A 20,039-nucleotide genomic window follows, 5' to 3' on the forward strand; every position below is an offset into this window, starting at 1 on the left:
TCTGGGAGGGGATTCTCTGCTGTCATGTGAAGCTTGATTTTTGGAAGAAGCTAACCACTTAGCTAGATGGCTAACTAGCTACTAAATTAGCAAACCAAATGCACCACTACAGAGAATTTAGCAAATTTTTACACGGTTAACTTAATAGCTAAGATATCTAGCGGGCGAACATTTGGTTGTGAATTCCATACTGTAACGCGATCACCTGGTGCGTGCTGAATAAAAGTGACTCACTCACACGGCTCTGGTCTCGTCATTGTGACCTTGTAAACAAACACCTCACGACTGAGAACTACCGGTAAGTGCCATGATGAAAAATTGTGATGGGTGAAATGAAGAACGCAGTTCTTATCTCCTAACGTGTATTGCAGAAGTTGACTTAAGGTATTTTACTTAAAGTAGCAACAAATCTTCAAATTGATTTGAAAAACCACCCTGTGGCTATTTCCAAATATCCCGGTATACTGCCCAAGCTTAGTTGAATTGTGACTGGCAGGAAGGGATGGGTGTTTGAAATAATTTGACTCTTCAAATAGTATCAGGACTTTTTGTCGGATATTAAAAAAAAAAAAATCGTAATTTTGTAAATATTTTTAAACCTGAGCGCTACTGCGCAAAGATGAGACTTGTGAACTATTGCTACAGCTGCGGAGGGTATTGGTCGGCATATGTGCCGAACAGACTGAGGGAGAAAGAGACTCTAAGGGAACTTGACTACAGCAAAACTAGGAAACTTGTAGCAACCACAATATTGTTTATCATCCCATATAACCATGCCTGTCTTGCATGGAGTAGCCTAGAGAAGCTAGCTAGCTAGGCTTATTGAGGGCACATGCTCTGCTTTCTTCCCAATGCCATTCAGATAAAACAGCCTACCTGTTGGGTTGCTCATTGTAGCCTTGTCCTCATTTAGTTAACTTTTAATTCTGTAATTGTATTCCATCTTGCATTGCATTAGTGAACTTGTACTCATCTTCCGCTTTGATTTGCCAACATAAACAAGCTACACACGTGAAGGATACCGTTCTTTTTATGGGGCACGCGGTGGTCATCATAACTACACTGAAGTTATTTAAAATTATTTTAATAAAACTGTCTTGCTTTACCCTTATGTAACACATTTTTCACAAATGAATACTCCTACAAGTATTTGAATACTAACATCCGTTCGGATATTCAAATAACCGTGCACATCCCAACTGGCAGGCAGACTCTGCAGAGCTCTCTCACCTTTTTAACTGGGTGAACTTCAGCACATCAGGATCTCAACCGGTCGTCTTCCTCAACTCTGGTTCTCGTGTTCATTTAGGGGACAGTATGTTGTCACTACCTCAGTCGCAGTCCAACCACAGTGCTTGGAATGAATGTGAATGAAGACTTGAGTTTTTTACACTATCGCTGGCAGTTGGCTATACAGCAGATTAGTCATTTTCAGCCAGGTACTTTTTCTACTTTTCAGTTTGCTAGTCTGAGAAAAGTATGCTAAGCCCTCTTCCGCTAGAATGAACGATATGCATCTTTGAGTGAACGTGGTACCATCAGTCGTTCGGAAATTGTTCCCAAATATAAACCAGACTTGTGGAGGTCTACAAAAATTATTTTTCTGAGGTCTTTGATTTCTTTTTATTTTCCCATGAAAAAAAAAAAACAAGTTTTAATGACTCCAACCTAAAGTGTATGTAAACTTCCGACTTCAACTGTATATGTATTCAGACCCATTATTCAGTACTTTGTTGAAGCATCTTTGGCAGCGATTACAGCCTCATCTTCTTGGGTATGACGCTACAAGCTTGGCACACCTGTAGTTGGAGTGTTCCTCCCATTCTTCTCTGGAAATCCTCTCAAGCTCTGTCCGGTAAGATGGGGAGTGTTGCTGCACAGCTATTTTCAGGTCTCTCCAGAGATGTTTGATTTGGTTCAAGTCCGGGCTCTGGCTGGGCCACTCAAGGACATTCAGGGACTTGTCCTGAAGCCACTCCTGTGTCGTCTTGGCTGTGTGCTTAGGGTCGTTGTCCTGTTGGAAGGTGAACCTTCGCCCCCAGTCTGAGGTCCTGAGTGCTGTTCAGCAGGTTTCCATCAAGGCATCTCTGTACTTTGCTCCGTTAATCTTTCCATCGATCCAGACTAGTCTCCCAGTCCCTGCCGCTGAAAAACATCCTCACAGCATGACGCTGACACCACCGTGCTTCACCGTAGGGATGGTGCCAGGTGTCCTCTAGACGTGACACTTGGCATTCAGGCCAAAGAGTTAACTTGGTTTCATCAGACCAGAATCTTGTTTCTCATGGTCAGTCATTTTTACTGAGGAGTGGCTTCCGTCTGGCCACTCTACCATAAAGGCCTGATTTGGTGGAGTGCTGCGGAGATGGTTGTCCTTCTGGAAGGTTCTCCCATCTCCACAGAGGACCCTTGAAGCTCTGTCCGAGTGACCATCAGGTTCTTGGTCTGGTCACCTGACCAAGGCCCTTCTCCCCCGATTGCTCAGTTTGGCCGTGCGGCCAACTCTAGGAAGAGTCTTGGAGGTTGCAAACTTATTCCATTTAAGAATAATGGAGACCACTGTGTTCTTGGACCTTCGATTTCCTCAGATATGTTTTGCTATGCTTTCCCAGATCTGTGCCTCGACACAATCCTGTCCCTGAGCTCTACGGACAATTCCTTCAACCTCATTGCCTGGTTTTTATTTTTTACATGCACTGTCAACTGTGGGACCTTATATAGACACGTGTGTGCCTTTCCAAATCATGTCCAATCAATTGAATTTACCACAGGTGGACTCCAATTAAGTTGTAGAAACATCTCAAGGATGATCAATGGAAACAGGATTCACCTGAGCTCAGTTGAGTCTCATAGCAAAGGGTCTGAATACTTAATTAAACAAGGTATTTGTTAAAGTTAGCAAAAATGTTTTTTTTCGTTATGCGGTTTGTGTGTGTGGGTTGATGAGGGGACTTACAAAAAAATGTTTAATAATGCTGTAACATAACAAAATGTGGAATAAGTTAAATGGTCTGGATACTTTCCAAAGGCACTGTAGCTGAGAAAATGCATCTTCAAAGGAAGCTTAAAGCCTGGTAAGTCAGCAGACTCCTACAGGATTCTTTAAAGGCCCAGTGCAGCCAAAACACATTTGTTCTTTTTTTATTTTATATTTTAAAACAGCTGATGAAACTAACACTAAAGTGTGATTCAAAAAAATAAATTTATATATTTTTATCAAGTGTTATTTCCTGACTTGCTGGTTGATAATACAATCTAGCATTTGAATGTACCAGAGGCTACCAAAATAGGACTTGTTCGGTCAAAAAAAACGTAACCTCCCCCAACCCGGGGGAGTCTGGCTGGCTTTTTCTAATTGGCTGGCTACTCCATGTGCTTGTGGAAAACACTGCAATCGAATTTTCATTCAAGTTTCATCTTATTTTATAATAGTTTAAACAGGGTGCTCAAGAGTGCTCATGTTAGCCTGTTGTTTTGACACTACTAGCTACCCCCACGGCTCTATATCTGACCGTCACTAATCTTTCTCTCCCCTTTTCTCTCTAGATCTTGAATGAGTAAAGAGGATTCTAAAGCACAGCTATGCAGACGATCAAATGTGTTGTGGTGGGGGATGGAGCTGTGGGTAAAACCTGTCTGCTCATCTCCTACACCACAAACAAGTTCCCCTCTGAATACGTACCCACGGTAAGTACTTTATGCACACTGACACTCACACTGACACTCACACACTGTCTCAAACCCCCCCCCCCTTGCTCTCTACCCTTCCCCTCTCTCTGTTGCAGGTGTTTGACAACTATGCTGTAACTGTAATGATTGGAGGGGAGCCCTACACCCTGGGGTTGTTTGACACTGCAGGTAAAGTATGCTCCTCTTCAATGCCCTGTCTCATCGTGTGTGTCCTACTGATGACTAAGGGTAGCTAGGTTCATTAAGCTGTAGTAAAGGGACTGGTATTGTTATAGAACCAGCCTCCCATCAGCTGCGTTCTACACGTGTGTGTGTGTGTGTGTGTGTGTGTGTGTCCTTGCTATTTTAGACTGGGGTTTGTCTTGGTTTCTATACAGTGGAGAGGTTTGACTCTGCCTCAGTCTGCTCAGAGACACACCCTGCCTTCTCTGGACAGCCTGAATACTGACACTAAAGTCCCTTTGTGTGTGTGTGTGTGTGTCGGTGTGTGCATCAAAGTGCTTGTGTTTTAGAGTGTACCTAACAAAAGTTTGAAGGCATGTTGCGTTCCAGGTGTGTGTGTAACGTTTGTTTTCTCTCCAGGTCAGGAGGACTATGACAGGTTACGGCCTCTGAGTTACCCCCAGACAGACGTCTTCCTCGTCTGTTTCTCCGTTGTATCCCCCTCTTCCTTCGAAAACGTAAAAGAAAAGGTGGGTCTACGCTCCCCTCTTCTCATATCCTCCTTCTGCCTCTCTTCTAGTCTCTCCCTCCTCCACCTATCACTCACACTCTAACCTGTGTGTGTGTGTGTTCCAGTGGGTTCCAGAGATCACCCATCACTGTCCAAAGACCCCGTTCCTGTTGGTGGGGACTCAGATAGATCTGCGAGACGACCCGTCCACCATAGAGAAGCTGGCCAAGAACAAGCAGAAGCCCATCACTCCTGAGACGGCAGAGAAACTGGCCAGAGACCTCAAGGCTGTCAAATACGTTGAGTGCTCAGCTCTCACGCAGGTAAGACCAGACACTCGCATACAATCCCACACAGACACGCGTACGCAACACACCACAGCCTAGCACATTCAAGTCACTTCCACATATGTACACACACACTACTGTTAAAAAGTTTGGGGTCACTTTGAAATATCCTTGTTTTTGAAAGAAAAACTTTTTTGGGGGGTCCATTAAAATAATATCAAGTACACCTTGTTAATGTCGTAAATGACTATTGTAGCTGGAAACAGATGATTTTTATTTTATTTTAATAGGCGTACAGAGGCCCATTATCAGCAACCTTCACTCCTGTGTTCCAATGGAACGTTATGTTAGCTAATCCAAGTTTATAATTTTAAAAGGCTAGAGCCCATTTGCACCGTTCTGTGAAGGGAGTAGTAGACAGCGTTGTACGAGATCTTCAGTTTCTTGGCTGTTTCTCGCATAGAATAGCCTTCATTTCTCAAAACAAGAATAGACTGACAAGTTTCAGTAGAAAGTACTTTGTTTCTGGCCATTTTGAGCTTGTAATCGAACCCACAAATGCAGATGCTCCAGATACTCAACTAGCCAAAAGGTCAGTTTTATTGCTGCTTTAATCAGCAAACAACAGTTTTCATCTGTGCTCACATAATTGCAGAAGGGTTTTCTAATGATGAATTAGCCTTTTTAAAATGATAAACTTGGATTAGTTAACACAACGTGCCATTGGAACACAGGAGTGTTGGTTGCTGATAATGGGCCTCTGTACGCTTAAGTAGATATTCCATTAAAATTCTGCCGTTTCCAGCTGCAATAGCCATTTAGAGCATTAACAATGTCCGCACTGTTATTGTTCAATTTGATATTTTAATGGTCAAAAGTCGCTTTTCTTTCAAAAACAAGGACATTTCTCAGTAACCCCAAACTTTTGAATTTATCGTGTACAGTTGAAGTGGGAAGTTTACATACACGTAGGTTGGAGTCATTAAAACTTGTTCTTCAACCACTCCACAAATTTCTTGTTAACAAACTATAGTTTTGGCAAGTCTGTTAGGACATCTACTTTGTGCATGACAAGTAATTTTTCCAACAATTGTTTACAGACAGATTATTTCACTTATAATTCACTGTATCACAATTCCAGTGGGTCAGAAGTTTACATACACTAAGTTGACTGACTTTTAAACAGATTGCAAAATTCCAGAAAATGGTGTCATGGCTTTAGAAGCTTCTGATAGGCTAATTGACATAATTTGAGTCAATTGGAGGTGTACCTGTGGATGTATTTCAAGGCCTACCTGCAAACTCAGTGCCTCTTTGCTTGACATCATGGAAAATCAAAATAAATCAGCCAAGACCTCAGAAAAAAAATTGTACACCTCCACAAGTCTGGTTCATCCTTGGGAGCAATTTCCAAACCCCTGAAGGTACCATGTTGATCTGTTACAAACAATAGTATGCAGCCGTCATACCGCTCAGGAAGGAGTCGCGTTCTGTCTTCTAGAGAAGTGCATATCAATCCCAGGACAACAGCAAAGGACCTTGTGAAGATGCTGGAGGAAACCGGTACAAAAGTATCAATATCCACAGTAAAAGGAGTCCTATATCGACATAACCTGAAAGGCTGCTCAGCAAGGAAGAAGCCACTGCTCGAAAAACCGCCATAAAACAAAAAGGTAGACTACGGTTTGCAACTGCACATGGGGACAAAGATCATACTTTTTGGGGAAATGCCCTCTGGTCCGATGAAACAAAAATATAACTGTTTGGCCATAATTGACCATTGTCATGTTTTGTGGAGAAAGGGGGAGGCTTGCAAGCCGAAGAACACCATCTCCAACCGTGAAGCACAGGGGTGGCAGCATCATGTTGTGAAAGTGCTTTGCTGCAGGAGGGACTGGTGCCCTTCACAAAATAGATGGCATCATGAGGAAGGACAATTATGTGGATATATTAAAGCAACATCTCAAGCCATCAGTCAAGAAGTGAAAGCTTGGTCGCAAATGGCTCTTCCAAATGGACAATGACCCCAAGCATACTTCCAAATTTGTGGCAACTGGCTTAAGGACCACAAAGTCAAGGTATTGGAGTGGCCATCTCAAAGCCATAACCTCAATCCTATAGAAAATTTGTGGGCAGAACTGAAAAGGCGTGTGAGCAAGGAGGCCTACAAACCTGACTGTTATACCAGCTCTGTCAGGAGGAATGGGCCAAAATTCAACCAACTTATTGTGGGAAGGTTGTGGAAGGCAACCTGAAACATTTGACTAAAGTTAAACCATTTTTAAAAGGCAATGCTACCAAATACTAATTGAGTGTATGTAAACTTCTGACCCAATGTGATAAAATTAACTGGTGATCCTAACTGACGTAAGACAGGGAATGTTTACTAGGATTAAATGTCAGGAATAGTGAAAAACTAAGTTTACATGTATTTGTCTAAGGTGTATGTAAACTTCCGACTTCAACTGTATACACACACAAAAAAACATTGTCTTCACCGAGGTAAGACAGCCGGAGACACTCCCACACATCTTCACTCAATCTTGAAATTACACAGGCCACCTGCAGGTAAGTGTTCTCTCTGCACAGCTGAATACATGCCCTATATCATCTGTCACTGCTCAAAGAAACAAGAAAGTGGGGTAGACTGCATGCTCTGGTCTGTGTATTCATCTGATACGTTGTTTGAGATCTAGCCATACCTTTTATGGCACAAAGGTACTAGGTACCCTTGGAACCACATGGTCTCTGGTTCAAGTCCCACTCTGGCTGTTCCCTTTGAATCGCTACAGTAGTAGAAACAGTGGTGAAATCGGTCAATATGCATATTGTTTTACGATAAGTATAGATAGACGTATATTGCCTAGCCTTACTCTAAAGTGTTTAGCAGCTGCTGTCTGCAGTCTATCAGTTGTTGGCCTCATTCAGGAAGGTGGAGTATTTTTAGTTGCAGATAAAAAGTTGGTCTGATAAAGTTGTTTTGTAGGCGTTAGTAGTTTTTTTTACACCCAAAATTCAACATTTCCATCAGCTTGTGGTACAGGGGTGTGCTTGAGCTGCACCAGTGACACAACTCTTGGTAGTCAAACAAAGCAGATTGGCAAACAGTCTATAAACAGTCTATTATATTAATCCTTTTAGATGGATAAATATTGTCCTCATCACCCTATTGTGCATATCAGAGATGTCCATTTCTAAGCTGCAAAGAGGAGTACAGCTATCACCACCATCTCATACGGCCATCTTGTCTGATGGTGTTACGCGGTGGGAGTTGGGCTGTACTGTGGAAACAATGGGTCCCAGTGGATGTGAGCTGTGGCCCAGTTTAGTTTTAGGTCCCCGCTCCCTCCCCATCTTGTCTCTCTCCTACACTGGCCTGGCGTCTTGCCGCCTTCCTTCCTCTCTCTAGACCGGCTTCCACTGGCGTAACAGATGCTGATGCAATATCCTGTTTCCTGTGTGACTGACTGTCTCCCCAGTAGGCAAAACAGAAGTTGCCCCTAACCATTGGACCTGGGTCAGATGTTTTATCCAACTGGTGAAGGTTGTAACAGGGGGTATAGAGTAATCTGATCCTAGATCTGTTGGTCACGGAAACTTCTATCTCAAGCTCATCCTCTCCTATTTCACAGGGCGGTATCTCTCTGGAGGCTTCCTCATCTCCTCTACCAACGTTGTTTTACAGTAGATCCATCTTCTAGTCCTCACTCTAGTCTCCTAATGCTCTGTCCTTACATTTTCTACACAATGTTGCCTGCACTGTTTCTCCTAACCTCACTTGCCCTCATCTGCATTTTGCCATTTCAATTTCTTCTTGCCTCTACTGCTATCTCTCCTCCACTGCCTCTTCCGCTCTCCTCTTTTCTTGTCTTCTCTGCTCATCTCCTCTTTCTCTGTTTGCTGTGCTAACTGTGCTGTCATTTTCTCCTTTGTCATTATAGCGAGGGCTGAAGAATGTATTTGATGAAGCTATCCTAGCCGCCCTAGAGCCACCAGAGACGCAAAGAAAGAGGAAGTGCTGTATATTCTAAAATCCGTTCCTTCTTTCTCTCAAATTGTTTGCTGCTTACTTTTAGTTTAAACCTGTCGTTTTACCCAACCAACCCAGAACCTCTTAAAGCAATCCCCTGTATCCACTCCCCCGTTATGACAGTGCTACTTTCTATTGTGTCCCATTGCTCTTCCCTCCCTTCTCTTTTTGTTTACTTGTCCTCATGGGCCTTACTGTGCCTGAAGGACTGTTTTGGTTTGGTTAATCCCATCACTTATCCTCCCTGGGTGAATCTCAAATGACATCCTGTTACCATAGTGGATGAAGTAGTGTACTTTCTGGGAGTTTGCATGTGATTTGAGACACAGCCCATGTCTCTTCTCCTTTGATTAGTGTTTCTCCTCCTCCCCATGCTATATTATTTGGAGAGTCCAGAGTTAAGGGAGTGTCTTATTTACTTGGCTCCACAGCATTGTGATTTAAGCACCAATTCTACAAGCCTCCATGATTCCTAATGTTCATGTGTTTTTTGTACTACTGCTGATGTATGACAAGCCTGCGGTCTGACCATTTGCATTTAGAGCTGTGCCAGAGCAACAGAGAGTTTGGCCATCACGGTTTCAACCAAGAAGCATTACAACATTGCTCTTTGATGATATCACGGCAGCCATGTTGGAACCTTTTGGGCAGTACTGACCCATGGCAGACCATGGATTTTAAAACCAAACTTGCAAAGGCAACCATTTAGAGCTAGAACCCAAATAGTAGGGGTGTAATGGTACATGTATTCATACCTAACTGTTTGGCATGGTAACTTCGGTCCGCACTGTGAACCTGAATTAATATATAACCTATATTTACAAAATAAAACACTAGGCCTATAGGCTATGTCTATGCTACGTTGAAGGCATATGCCTCTTCAGGGCATCTGGTAGGCGCGTTGGGCCAGTAACCTAAAGGTTGCTGGATCTAATCCCTGAGCTGACAAGGTAAAAATATCTGTTCTGCCCCTGAGCAAGACAGTTCTCCCATTGTTCCCTGGGCGCAGAAGACTTGGATGTCGATTGAATCAGAGCTGCGGAGGGCTGTCTCAGGTTAAATGCAGAAGATGTGTTGTTGTACAACTGACTAGGTATCTCCCTTAAGTGAATCTGAGCTGAAAAAACACTTCCATTAAAACAACTAAAGCTGATGCACGTGTTGTAATCCAAATTTGGCACGTTTCAAACTTTCCTTTTGTGAGGCACAGCCGGGAACGAATTGGGTACGATGAGCACCCACTTCTCCCACATGGTGACCTGATGTCACCTACTATGGAAATGGCCTCTAACCGCAGTTAAAAACATTTTTTATAAAAGGCAATCTATTAATGTGGTTTTTGACCTTCATAATCTGTTTACAAGCATGATAGCTGTACTTTTAGTTTATGGTTGACACAGCTTATTCGCCATAAGCCAATCTGCGTTTCTCAATGAGTTCAAATCACGTGTATTTACGACTTCACAACTGGTAAATTCCTACCTCCCACATGGTTACAAATGCAGCATTAGTGGAAACGTGAAAAGCCCAACAAAACAATCCATATCAAATCGTATTGGTCACATACATGTGTTTAGCAGATGTTATTGTGGGTGTAGAGAAATGCTTGTATTTCTAGCTCCGACAGTGCAGTAATATCTAACAATCTCACAACGTATACCCAATACACACAAATCTAAGTAAAGAAATTGAATTAAGAATATATAAATAGATGACCAATGTCCAGTCACAACAAACAATGGAACATTGTGATTGCTGAACGCTGTGACTGGCATTTAATTTTTCCGTTGTACCGTGACCCCCCCCCAAACCACACTATGTACCGAACTATGGGTTTAATGAACCGTTACACCCCTACCAAATAGTCATCCTGAATGGAATCCTCCAAGGCAGCACCATGCCGTCCAGCTCTAAGAGGCCAAACTCTCTCTATGTACCACTCTGTAGTGCCATTTGCTGCAGTTCATATCTAGCCGTCTTGGGAGTAAAAATAAATAAAAAGCTAATATAATCGTGTGAAATGATTTGTGACATGAATTAATAAAGGACAACTGAAATTGCTATCCTTTTTGTCCGCCTGTCTTTTCCTCCATCTACGGGAACAGCTGGATAGCAGCTCAATCGTGCTGCGTCATATTGCTACATAGCCTCCTAGACCAATTTTTAATAGAGCCTGATCTCTGGGTAAAACATGTCTTGCCATAGTTTGTTTCTACAGGGTTCCTTGAGTTTCCTTAAACAGAGGGATACAGGGGCTTCCTGCTCTGCTCATAGAGTTGTGTTGTACCACTCTCCCGTTACATGGCATGGCCTGAGGCCATCCTTCCTATCCTAAGCTGCTCTACCAACGAACAGTGAGCGCAGAAACATGCTGCTCCATCTAATTACACGTTAATCAGCAAAAGCCAAGGGAAGTTCCAGCTAACAGTAGGCTCCTTAGTGATCTGGTGAAACTGTTTGAGTGGTCTGGCTTGGTGTAGTTGTTTAATTTGACTTCCCTTCCCACTGTGTGTGTATGTGTGAGATGCGGAATGTGTCTCTTTGAGCCCGTGTTCTCTCGTACCTCCACTTTCTTGTTTGCCCAGACTATGTTTTGAACGCTCCTCACTTTGATATGAATGAATTCAGGTTGATCATATCCCCAACTGCTCTTGACTTCATTTTCACCTCCGTCTGTGAAGATGAAGTATCCTGGGTTTTAATTTCTGCCAATGCTCTGTATTGTTTGCACTTGATCATTTAACCCTTTGTTTTTTTTGTTTAATGCCTTTCTGTATTCATGCTATTGTTTTTCCCTTTCATATGTGTGTCTGTGTTACCCCGTCATTGATCATTAAATTTTTTTAGTTTAGTGATTTAGCAGATGCTCTTATCCAGCGGATGCTCTCATGGGTCGTGTGTGTATATGCTGCCCCTTCATTGAGCCTGTGTGTTTGTTTGTATCCACAGAAAGGCCTAAAGAATGTGTTTGATGAGGCGATACTGGCTGCGCTGGAGCCTCCCGAACCCAAGAAGAAACGCAAATGTGTGCTGCTATGAGTGACCCCATCCCTCACACACATTTACACCTCTTCACACACACCCTCCCCTCACCCGCCCATCCATCCCTTGCTCTGCTAAGGCTGATTGACAGCCATTTACTCTGAAGCGAAGTATAAAAACAAAAACGAGTTTCCGATTAGACTGCAATAAACCAGCGGGCTGACGGATGGAGAGACAGAAGTGAACCTAACCCAGCTTGTAACCGTGACTATCATGGACACACTCCTATTCCAGTTAGAACAGTAAGTACGAGCCTTTAGATGTGACAGACAACCCAGTCCTGCGTAATCAGTGCCTCTCAGTAGGCTAAAGTGGCTTCCTCATCTTAATCTACACCGATCTCACAGTAAAGTTAGTGAAAGCAATATGATGGATGCCCACTGAGCATTGACTTTAAACTTCAGGGAAGGAGACAAGGAGAGGCAGTAACTATAGACTGAGATTCAGCCCTGCACTTAAGGGAAGGCCAAGACCATGTCCCTTTATACTATCCAAAGGGTTTGAACCATGCCGGCAACACACAGGTGACATAGGCTCTCATAAAAGTGTCATCTCTCATAGGTGATTTAGGAAATCAGACTAAACTGAACTTTGACTTTTAAACTGTCTTTGACATCTTGCCCTGTCAGTGATGTCTATTGGCTCTTAGTCATCCATCTTCTTTGCAGCCATTGGCCAGTTAGCCGTTCTGAAAGACCTATGCTCCACCCCCAAATGAAATAGCTGCTGCATTATTAATCCCCACCCCTCTTGATGAGCATGTCAAGTGCCCAATCCTGCTGCTCCACCTCCAAAACCACCTGAAGTAGTGCTGAGAGTAGCCTTTTTCTTTGCCAATGTCTCCCCTCCACATGACAGAACAGAAGTCTGATCATAGAAACTTATTTCTCAAATATGCCCCTACACTCGGGGCACTTTTGTAGATCTTAATAAACTGGATAGGGAAACATTTTATTACCATATTGCTTATCTATCCAATCCTTTCAGAACTGTACTGTAGGACTGTACTGTAGGGGAAGAGGCTAGGTGTAAATTAGGGACTGGCATTACTAAATATCTAAACTAAAGGCATCCTGTAGCAATGGGTCTTGATGCAGGAATTGGCCTTTTGAAGCAGGGAACATAAACAGTGTTAGCAGAACAAGTGGTGTGTGCTTAATGTGTTGCTAAGGTCCAACATTGTCAAAACGTTATGGTAACCATAGAATTAGAATTGGTAGAGCTGAAATGCCCCGTTCAAAGCAACGTTCTATAGTAGAGACACCTGCGGCCATATTTTATGACCTATTTCGATTGTTAATTAATTGATGCTTATTGAATCAGAATTCTGTGCCACATCAGAATTCTGTGCCTTTCTGTGTTTCATGCTGCAATGGCAATGCTGTGGTGCTGCCATGATACTGTATGTGTACCTCAAAAACATCTGTGGTCTGAGGGATTTGTCTGTTCTATTACTTTTAATTCTATGGTGTTAACGTTGTCGAAATGTTGTTGAACCTGCTGGTGATGCATGTAGATGAGCCCCTGGTCTCTGAGATGATTGGTTAACAGATTTAATGATGTAAGCTGGCACATGTCAATAGGCTCCAGATATTTTTACCATAATCTTTTTTTTCTTTTCAGTTGTGCGGTTTTTGATTTTATAAAAAGGTTACTTCCTCTCCTTTTACATTTTAGGGGCTGGAACTCAGCTGAACTCTGACTCACCAGCTAGAAACACTCATTGGAGTTCATTTAAACCTTCCAATGACAGAAGAGTGTCTGTTAAACCTGGATCGTGATTGGTTGATTTGACTGGTAGCTCAGAGTTGGGTTGACATGCAGCCCAAGTCATTTATTATATTGTTATTATTATAACCTGTCGTTGTTTTGGTGCAAAACCAAATGCTTTGTCTGACGTCTGTTCTTTGTATATGCATTCTTTAAAAAAAAATATTAAACTTATACCTTAATTGCCTTTACTCCTTTTTCCTTGGCCATTCTTATCAGGCAGTTTACAGAAAACAAGGTGGCGCTCAAGGGTCAAATACCCAATACTGCTCTGTGTGGTTTGTATAGACAAAAGTATACTACCCTCATCTCGTAGGAGATATCCATTCACTTGTGGAGGAAAATGGAAGTTGCCTAAAAAGTATTACTTTATAAAAATAATTATAGAGGGTGCAGGAGGTAAATGTGTGGTGCATGTCAACACATCTCTGGTGGAGTAACTTGTCTACCACATTACTTGACACTGCATCTTGCCCCATGGATAGTAGATAGAAGGGAAGCTGCAGGCATGAGTACATTCACAAGTGAAGAAGAAATTCAGCAACTCTTGGGCTGTTAAGAGCTTAAATCCACTGACCTCTGGCTGCTGTTACGAAGCCAGCCCAATTCTGATCTTGTTGGATTTTTGATCAATCAGATTACCTCTGGAAAATGATCTGGTTGGTCGAAAGACCAATTAGTGGAAAAAAGATCAGCTGTCTGTCTAAACACTGCCCAAAAGTAGAATTTCCTCTTCACTTCAGTTTGCTCCTCAATTCATGCACCTTGGTTGGAGAGTGAGGTAGCGTGTCTTCCCTTCAGCCAGATGCCATATTTATTTTTTTGCATGTGTGTAGGATATTCCTTTAACCACCAGGGAGCGCTGTTTGATTATGGATGCATAGTCTAATAAATTGAAATACTTTTCAGAAAGATTTAAGTATCAGGTTCTATGTTCTTGGTGATACACACACAGTCATTCACAGATGCACATGGATCGTCTGCCCCTGAGGGGTGTTGAAATATGCTCCTTTACACACACCTCTACCTCTAAGAGGCCTTCACACATTCTGTGCGTTTCTGGAGTGCTGTCTGTCGGTGCCTTCTTACGCTAAAGAGCTGCTGAGACCCATTAATTATCCCATAGGCTGAACTAAGGGCATTCCTGTGTGTGTGTTTGCTAGGGGTAACCACCTGCAGAAGAGAGAATCAGCTAACACTTACTATCCAAGCACACAGCTTAGTGGGCAAATGGCTGTACAGTGGTGATACCAACATCTGCTGGTATGCACACTAGCTCCTGTGCTGTTTTTCAAGGTCCAGATTTGTTAAACTTCACATTGCACAGCCAAACTAGAAAAATAAGTATTTTCTTCATTACTCTCTGATATGCTGTGGACTGTTTGCCAGCACAAGTATCTACTCTCTAACTCTCCCATAAGTCATAAGATCAGAGCCCCATGGGCACCATTACTCCACATCCGGATTAAAGCTGAGCTGGTGATCTGTCTGAGCCTGGCTCTCTATGTTAATGCAGTGTGTGTGTGTGTAGGGAGAGAGCTTAGAAACTATCTAAAAAGAGAGTCTATTCAGCACTTACTATAAAGTTGAGTGGAGAGTCCCACGAGACTCCATTGCTCCTCATTGACAGACATGTTTAAGTATCTCCTCTGGGAAAGCCAATCAAGATCAAGCCTGTTTAATTGTCCCCTTGTGGACAGCCAATCACTATTGAGTGCCGTTTAAACATCTCTGGGACAACCAATCATAGCTTAGAAATAACTGAGGAAGCACAAAAGAAACCCTTCAACCTGGGGGACACACACACACTATATATACAAAAGTATGTGAACACCCCTTCAAATTAGTGGATTCTGCTTTTTCAGCCACACTCGTTCCTGGCAGATGTATAAAATCGAGCACACAGCCATGCAATCTCCATGAACAAACATTGGCAGTAGAATGGCCTTACTGAAGAGCTCAGTGATTTTTAAACTTGGCACCGTCATAGGATACCACCATTCCAACAACTCAGTTTGTCAAATTTCTGCCCGCTTAGAGCTATCCAAGTCAATTGCTGTTATTGTGAAGTGGAAATGTCTAGGAGCATAAAAATCATCTGTCCTCGGTTGCAACACTCACTACCGAGTTCCAAACTGCCTCTGAAAGCAAAGTCAGTAGAAGAACTGTTTGTCGGGAGCTTCATGAAATTGGTTTCCATGGCTGAGCAGCCGCACACAAGTCTAAGATCACCAAGCGCAATGCCAAGCGTGGGCTGGAGTGGTGTAAAGCTCGCCGCCATTGGATTCTGGAGCAGAGAAAACACGTCCTCTGGAGTGATGAATCACGCTTCACCATTTGGCAGTCCGACAGACTAATCTTTGTTTTGACGGATGCTTGTAGAACGCTACCTGCCCCAATGCAGTGTCAACTGTAAAATTTGGTGGAGGAAGAATAATGGTTGGGACTGATTTTCATGGTTCAGGCTAGGCCCCTTAGTTCCAGTGAAGGGAAGTCTTAACGCTAAACCATACAATGACATTCTAGAGTAATTATGTGCTTCCAACTTTGTGGAACTTTCCTGTTTCAGCATAACAATGCCCCCGTGTACAAAGCGAGGTCCATACAGAAATGGTTTGTCGAGATTGGTGTGGAAGAACTTGACTGGCCTGCACAGAGCCCTGACCTCAACCCCATCAAACACCTTTAGGATGAATTGTAATGCAGACTGCGAGCCAGGCCTAATCGCCCAACATCAGTGCCCAACCTCACGAACGCTCTTGTGGCTAAATGGAAGCAAGTCCCCGCAGCAATGTTCCAACATCTAGTTCAAAGCCTTCCCAGAAGAATGGAGGCTGTTAAAGCAGCAAAGGGGAGACCAACTCCATATTAATGCCCATGATTTTGCAATGAGATGTTCAACGAGCAGTTGTCCACATACTTTTGGTAATGTAGTGTACACCCACACACACACACAGCTGGTGGAGAGCCATGTCCCAGGAGAGAAGTGCAGTGGTGAACCCTGGAACTGCGTGTGCTATGCAGCATTATATGACCCGAGCATTTTATGATGATCTCCACAGAAGATGACTTATGATGAAAAGCACAATCAAAGTTTTAGCAGTTTATTAAAGCAATACAGTAAATCACTCTACCGATGTCTAGGAGATGCGTGGGCATGCCAGCTCAAACTTGTGAGTGTGATGTGTGTATGTGTGCTCGACTGCTTATTTATCTCTCTGCCTGTCTGTCTCTATTGCGTTAATTGCCTGTCATTAAACAATTCCATGTCATATCTGAGCCTCAAGGTGTCAGGGTTATTCCCTTAGCCATTATGGTATTCAGTCCTCTATCTTTGCACTGTCTTTTGCCAGACACTCCTGTCAACATATGGAAGACAATGTGTTTTTCATCAAGGAAGAGAGATGGGGGAGGGTAGAGACATGCGTGTAGGTATGCTGACTGTGTCTCGGTGCGTGCACTGCCCATGTAGCCATGGTAAAGATGGCCGCAGGGATGGCAAAGGGAAAGGAACGATTCTGAGTGATGAAGCTATATTTCTTCTGGAGGCTGAATCCTTTTACAATCCTTCTTTGCTTGCTTGAAGTAATCACATCTCATAATCTATCTATTTCACAGGTCAGTGACCACCTCAACGAAGGGAGGGATGAATGGAGTATTGAAGTATTTGAACAGGGCCAGCATGTATCTGTATATCGATGTCTCTTTGACTTCCAGGAAAATAAATATACCAAGGCAAAACATCCCCACCACACTTGATGTCATTTTCTATCAATTCCATTACTAACTGAATTTTGGCAATATTTATTTGTTTGCATTTGAGAGAGAGAGTTATGTGGCTGAGGTGTGGGTTGGAGAGGCTATTTGACAGCTTGGAGACCATGGATACCGCGCTCCTGTCAAAGCACATCTTGTTGTGACACGGTAAGTCGCCACCGGCTAACAGATTCATGTAACACACTCATGGTACGTCTCCCCTCAGCTGTACCACACGCACACGCACACACACCAACAAAAACACACACAGTCCGTCTCCCCTCACCTGCCACACCACAGATTAATTCCCACAGGTGCTAGCACTGTCCAGGTGTGAGGAAAATCTTACACGTCTCTCCCCCCTTATGATGTGCCGACAGACCGTCCTGCCTGAGGTGGTCGTCACAAATTCACTGTCCACAGCTGTGTGTGTGCGTGAGAGGGGGAAAGACAGGTGGTCATCATGCAGGCCAAGGGGAACCAACACTGAGTCCAAACCCCCATAGATAGATATACCAGCATCAAGAGAGCTAGTGCAGCTGAACCAAAATAAACAGTGCTGGCCAAGCCAACTGCCGGCAGCCCACATGAACACAGTGCCTGGAACGCTCTGGTCCACCACACGCCTGTCACTTTCACTCCCTATCTGATCCACGCTGTTCACCTTATCGGATTTATCCACTCAGGGATAGATGGTGAGTGACCTCACTGATAACATCATCTGCCACACTGATGCAGTATCTGTCCTCTCTCGCTCTCTCTGTTCTTCTCCTCTCTTGCTCCCCTCTCATGTCCTGGCTGATTCCCTGAGTTCATGGAAAGAGTGAGGTCAGCAGTGCTGTCCCTTTAGAGCGTCTGTTCCCTAACGTACAGGGCCTGTGATCCATTTAAAGCTCTCTAGAGTTTCTTGAGGCCCACCAAATGGACAGAATCATGTTTCTAACTAACCCAACAGGGACTCGTTACAATCCAAAATCCATGATCTACCATGAGCCATCAATTTGTCCATGCAGCCTCGGCCTCAGACTTTATCCTGTTCATCATAGCAATGTGTGTGTATCCAGAGGGGTTTACTAGGTTAGGCCAGGAATGCAGGCTCTAAGATGCTGTGGGTCATGCACCTACGTCACATCCCGTATGCTTTGTGGTAGGAGCTAGGTGGAGCTATTGCTTATGCATGTATAGATCAGTGAAGCTGGAATGAACAAGGGCAGAGGGATTGAGACTCAGCCTCCAACCTGTTGGTCCATACAAGAGTATAGCCTTCTCTCTAAATGGAATTAGTATGTCTCTTTACCCCTGGGTCTAGAGCAGTAGAATTAGGTCAGAGTGACAGCTGTAGGCCTCAGGCTGTAGAGGGGGACATCCTACCCCAGCCGTAGCCTCAGAGGGTACATTACAACACAGAGCAGACTACCTTTAGAGCATTGCTAAAGTTCTATGATAAGAAGAGACAATATGGCGGTGTGTGTATTTGTATTTATCCATCATTGGTGGCAGACCTGATTATTTTAATTTGATTTTAATTTATTAGAATGTTATTTATGGTTCTTGTAAAGGTACTGTACTATAAATATATAATCAATGGACAACGTTTTCTGTGACTTCTTACATACAGTGGTTCGTCCTTTAAAAGTTGCCTCAGAATCTTGCGTGGTGCCAAACACTGGTACCATTAATGCTAGTTAGTGCTAGTTTGACCACCAGAGGGCATATTTGAGAGCAATAAGGGGCTAGCTTGGAACGTGGTGTGTGTGGTTAAAGGCATGAGAGCTATTTTGAGCGTTATTCGTCACAAATTTAGATAGGGACTTAAACAATAGACTGTCGCCTCCCTCCTGCTCGCTCTGTATGGTTTCAGTAAGAGGATCATGGATCTCACCATGCATCCAATGCTGCACTAGAATAGAGTTCTGTTCCTGCCAGGGAGAAGAATAGAATAGAACAAATGACTCCTAAGTCATAAATCGACGATTCTGTCAAAGATAAAATCCAATTTGGACAAACGTCAAATAATGCAGTAATTAGGGACGGATAAAAATGTACAGAATCGTTACCTGGAGGAGCTTTTTCAATTTCAATCAAGGGGAGGGTTTAGTATTTATTTATGTAGTCCAAGGGAGGGTCGTGTAATTTGTAATTGATTAAATTCAATATTTCTCATTGTTTTAGTATTCGTTACTTATTAGGCTATATATCGATGTGTGCCTGATGCCATCCCTCATCTCTGATACTCTGCTGGGTGCTCAATATTAATTGCGCCTATAGTCTACTTAGTGTGGTCTCAAACTGTTTTATCCAGAGCCTAAAGGTGATATCATGCATCACATATATATAGATGATAGGCTACGAAGTGCATGCTCAGAGAAGCACAGAGAAAAGTTATATTTCTAAGATAGCTGCTGGGATGGTGTAAATAAAACTAGATTACATTACACACTGCAATTGATATTCCAACCCGGAGCCTCGGCCTGCTCTGCTCTTACTGATCAAAACCGTTTTTGTGTGCTGCTTAACCAATGGCTGTGCTGTGTAGAGCTACAGTGGCATTTCAGGAGGAGAATCAAAGGTTTCTTCCTATTTAAGAAGTCAGAGGTAGGCTTTCCTGTTTGACCGAGGAAATTAGGTTATAGGATGCTATGTCCATAGATTGATCCACTCATTTCCTGTATTAACTGCACCTGTTTGAACTCGTTACCTGTATACAAGACACCTGTCCACACACTTAATCAAACAGACTCCAACCTCTCCACAATGGCCAACACCCGAGAGAGCTGTGTAAGGACATCAG

The 20,039-nt window shown here is 43.2% G+C and overlaps 1 protein-coding gene across 2 annotated transcripts in view; it reads left to right on the forward strand.

Moving 5' to 3' along the window:
* Positions 1-13,683, forward strand: part of cdc42 (cell division cycle 42) — a 39,789-nt gene extending 26,106 nt beyond the window's left edge. The window contains exons 2-6 of one of the 2 annotated variants that reach the window (XM_064968556.1): positions 3,547-3,687; positions 3,786-3,858; positions 4,273-4,382; positions 4,489-4,686; positions 11,630-13,683. In XM_064968556.1, coding sequence (XP_064824628.1) covers positions 3,583-3,687; positions 3,786-3,858; positions 4,273-4,382; positions 4,489-4,686; positions 11,630-11,719 — 576 coding nt within the window. In that variant the 5' untranslated portion in view covers positions 3,547-3,582 and the 3' untranslated portion in view covers positions 11,720-13,683. Of the gene's footprint in view, positions 1-3,546; positions 3,688-3,785; positions 3,859-4,272; positions 4,383-4,488; positions 4,687-8,591; positions 10,744-11,629 lie in introns of those variants that run through there. The other variant, XM_064968557.1, reaches the window with a different exon arrangement.
* Positions 13,684-20,039: the final 6,356 nt, after the last annotated feature.

This window comes from Oncorhynchus masou, chromosome 6 (assembly GCF_036934945.1).
Source record: "Oncorhynchus masou masou isolate Uvic2021 chromosome 6, UVic_Omas_1.1, whole genome shotgun sequence".
Taxonomy (NCBI): Eukaryota; Metazoa; Chordata; class Actinopteri; order Salmoniformes; family Salmonidae; genus Oncorhynchus; species Oncorhynchus masou.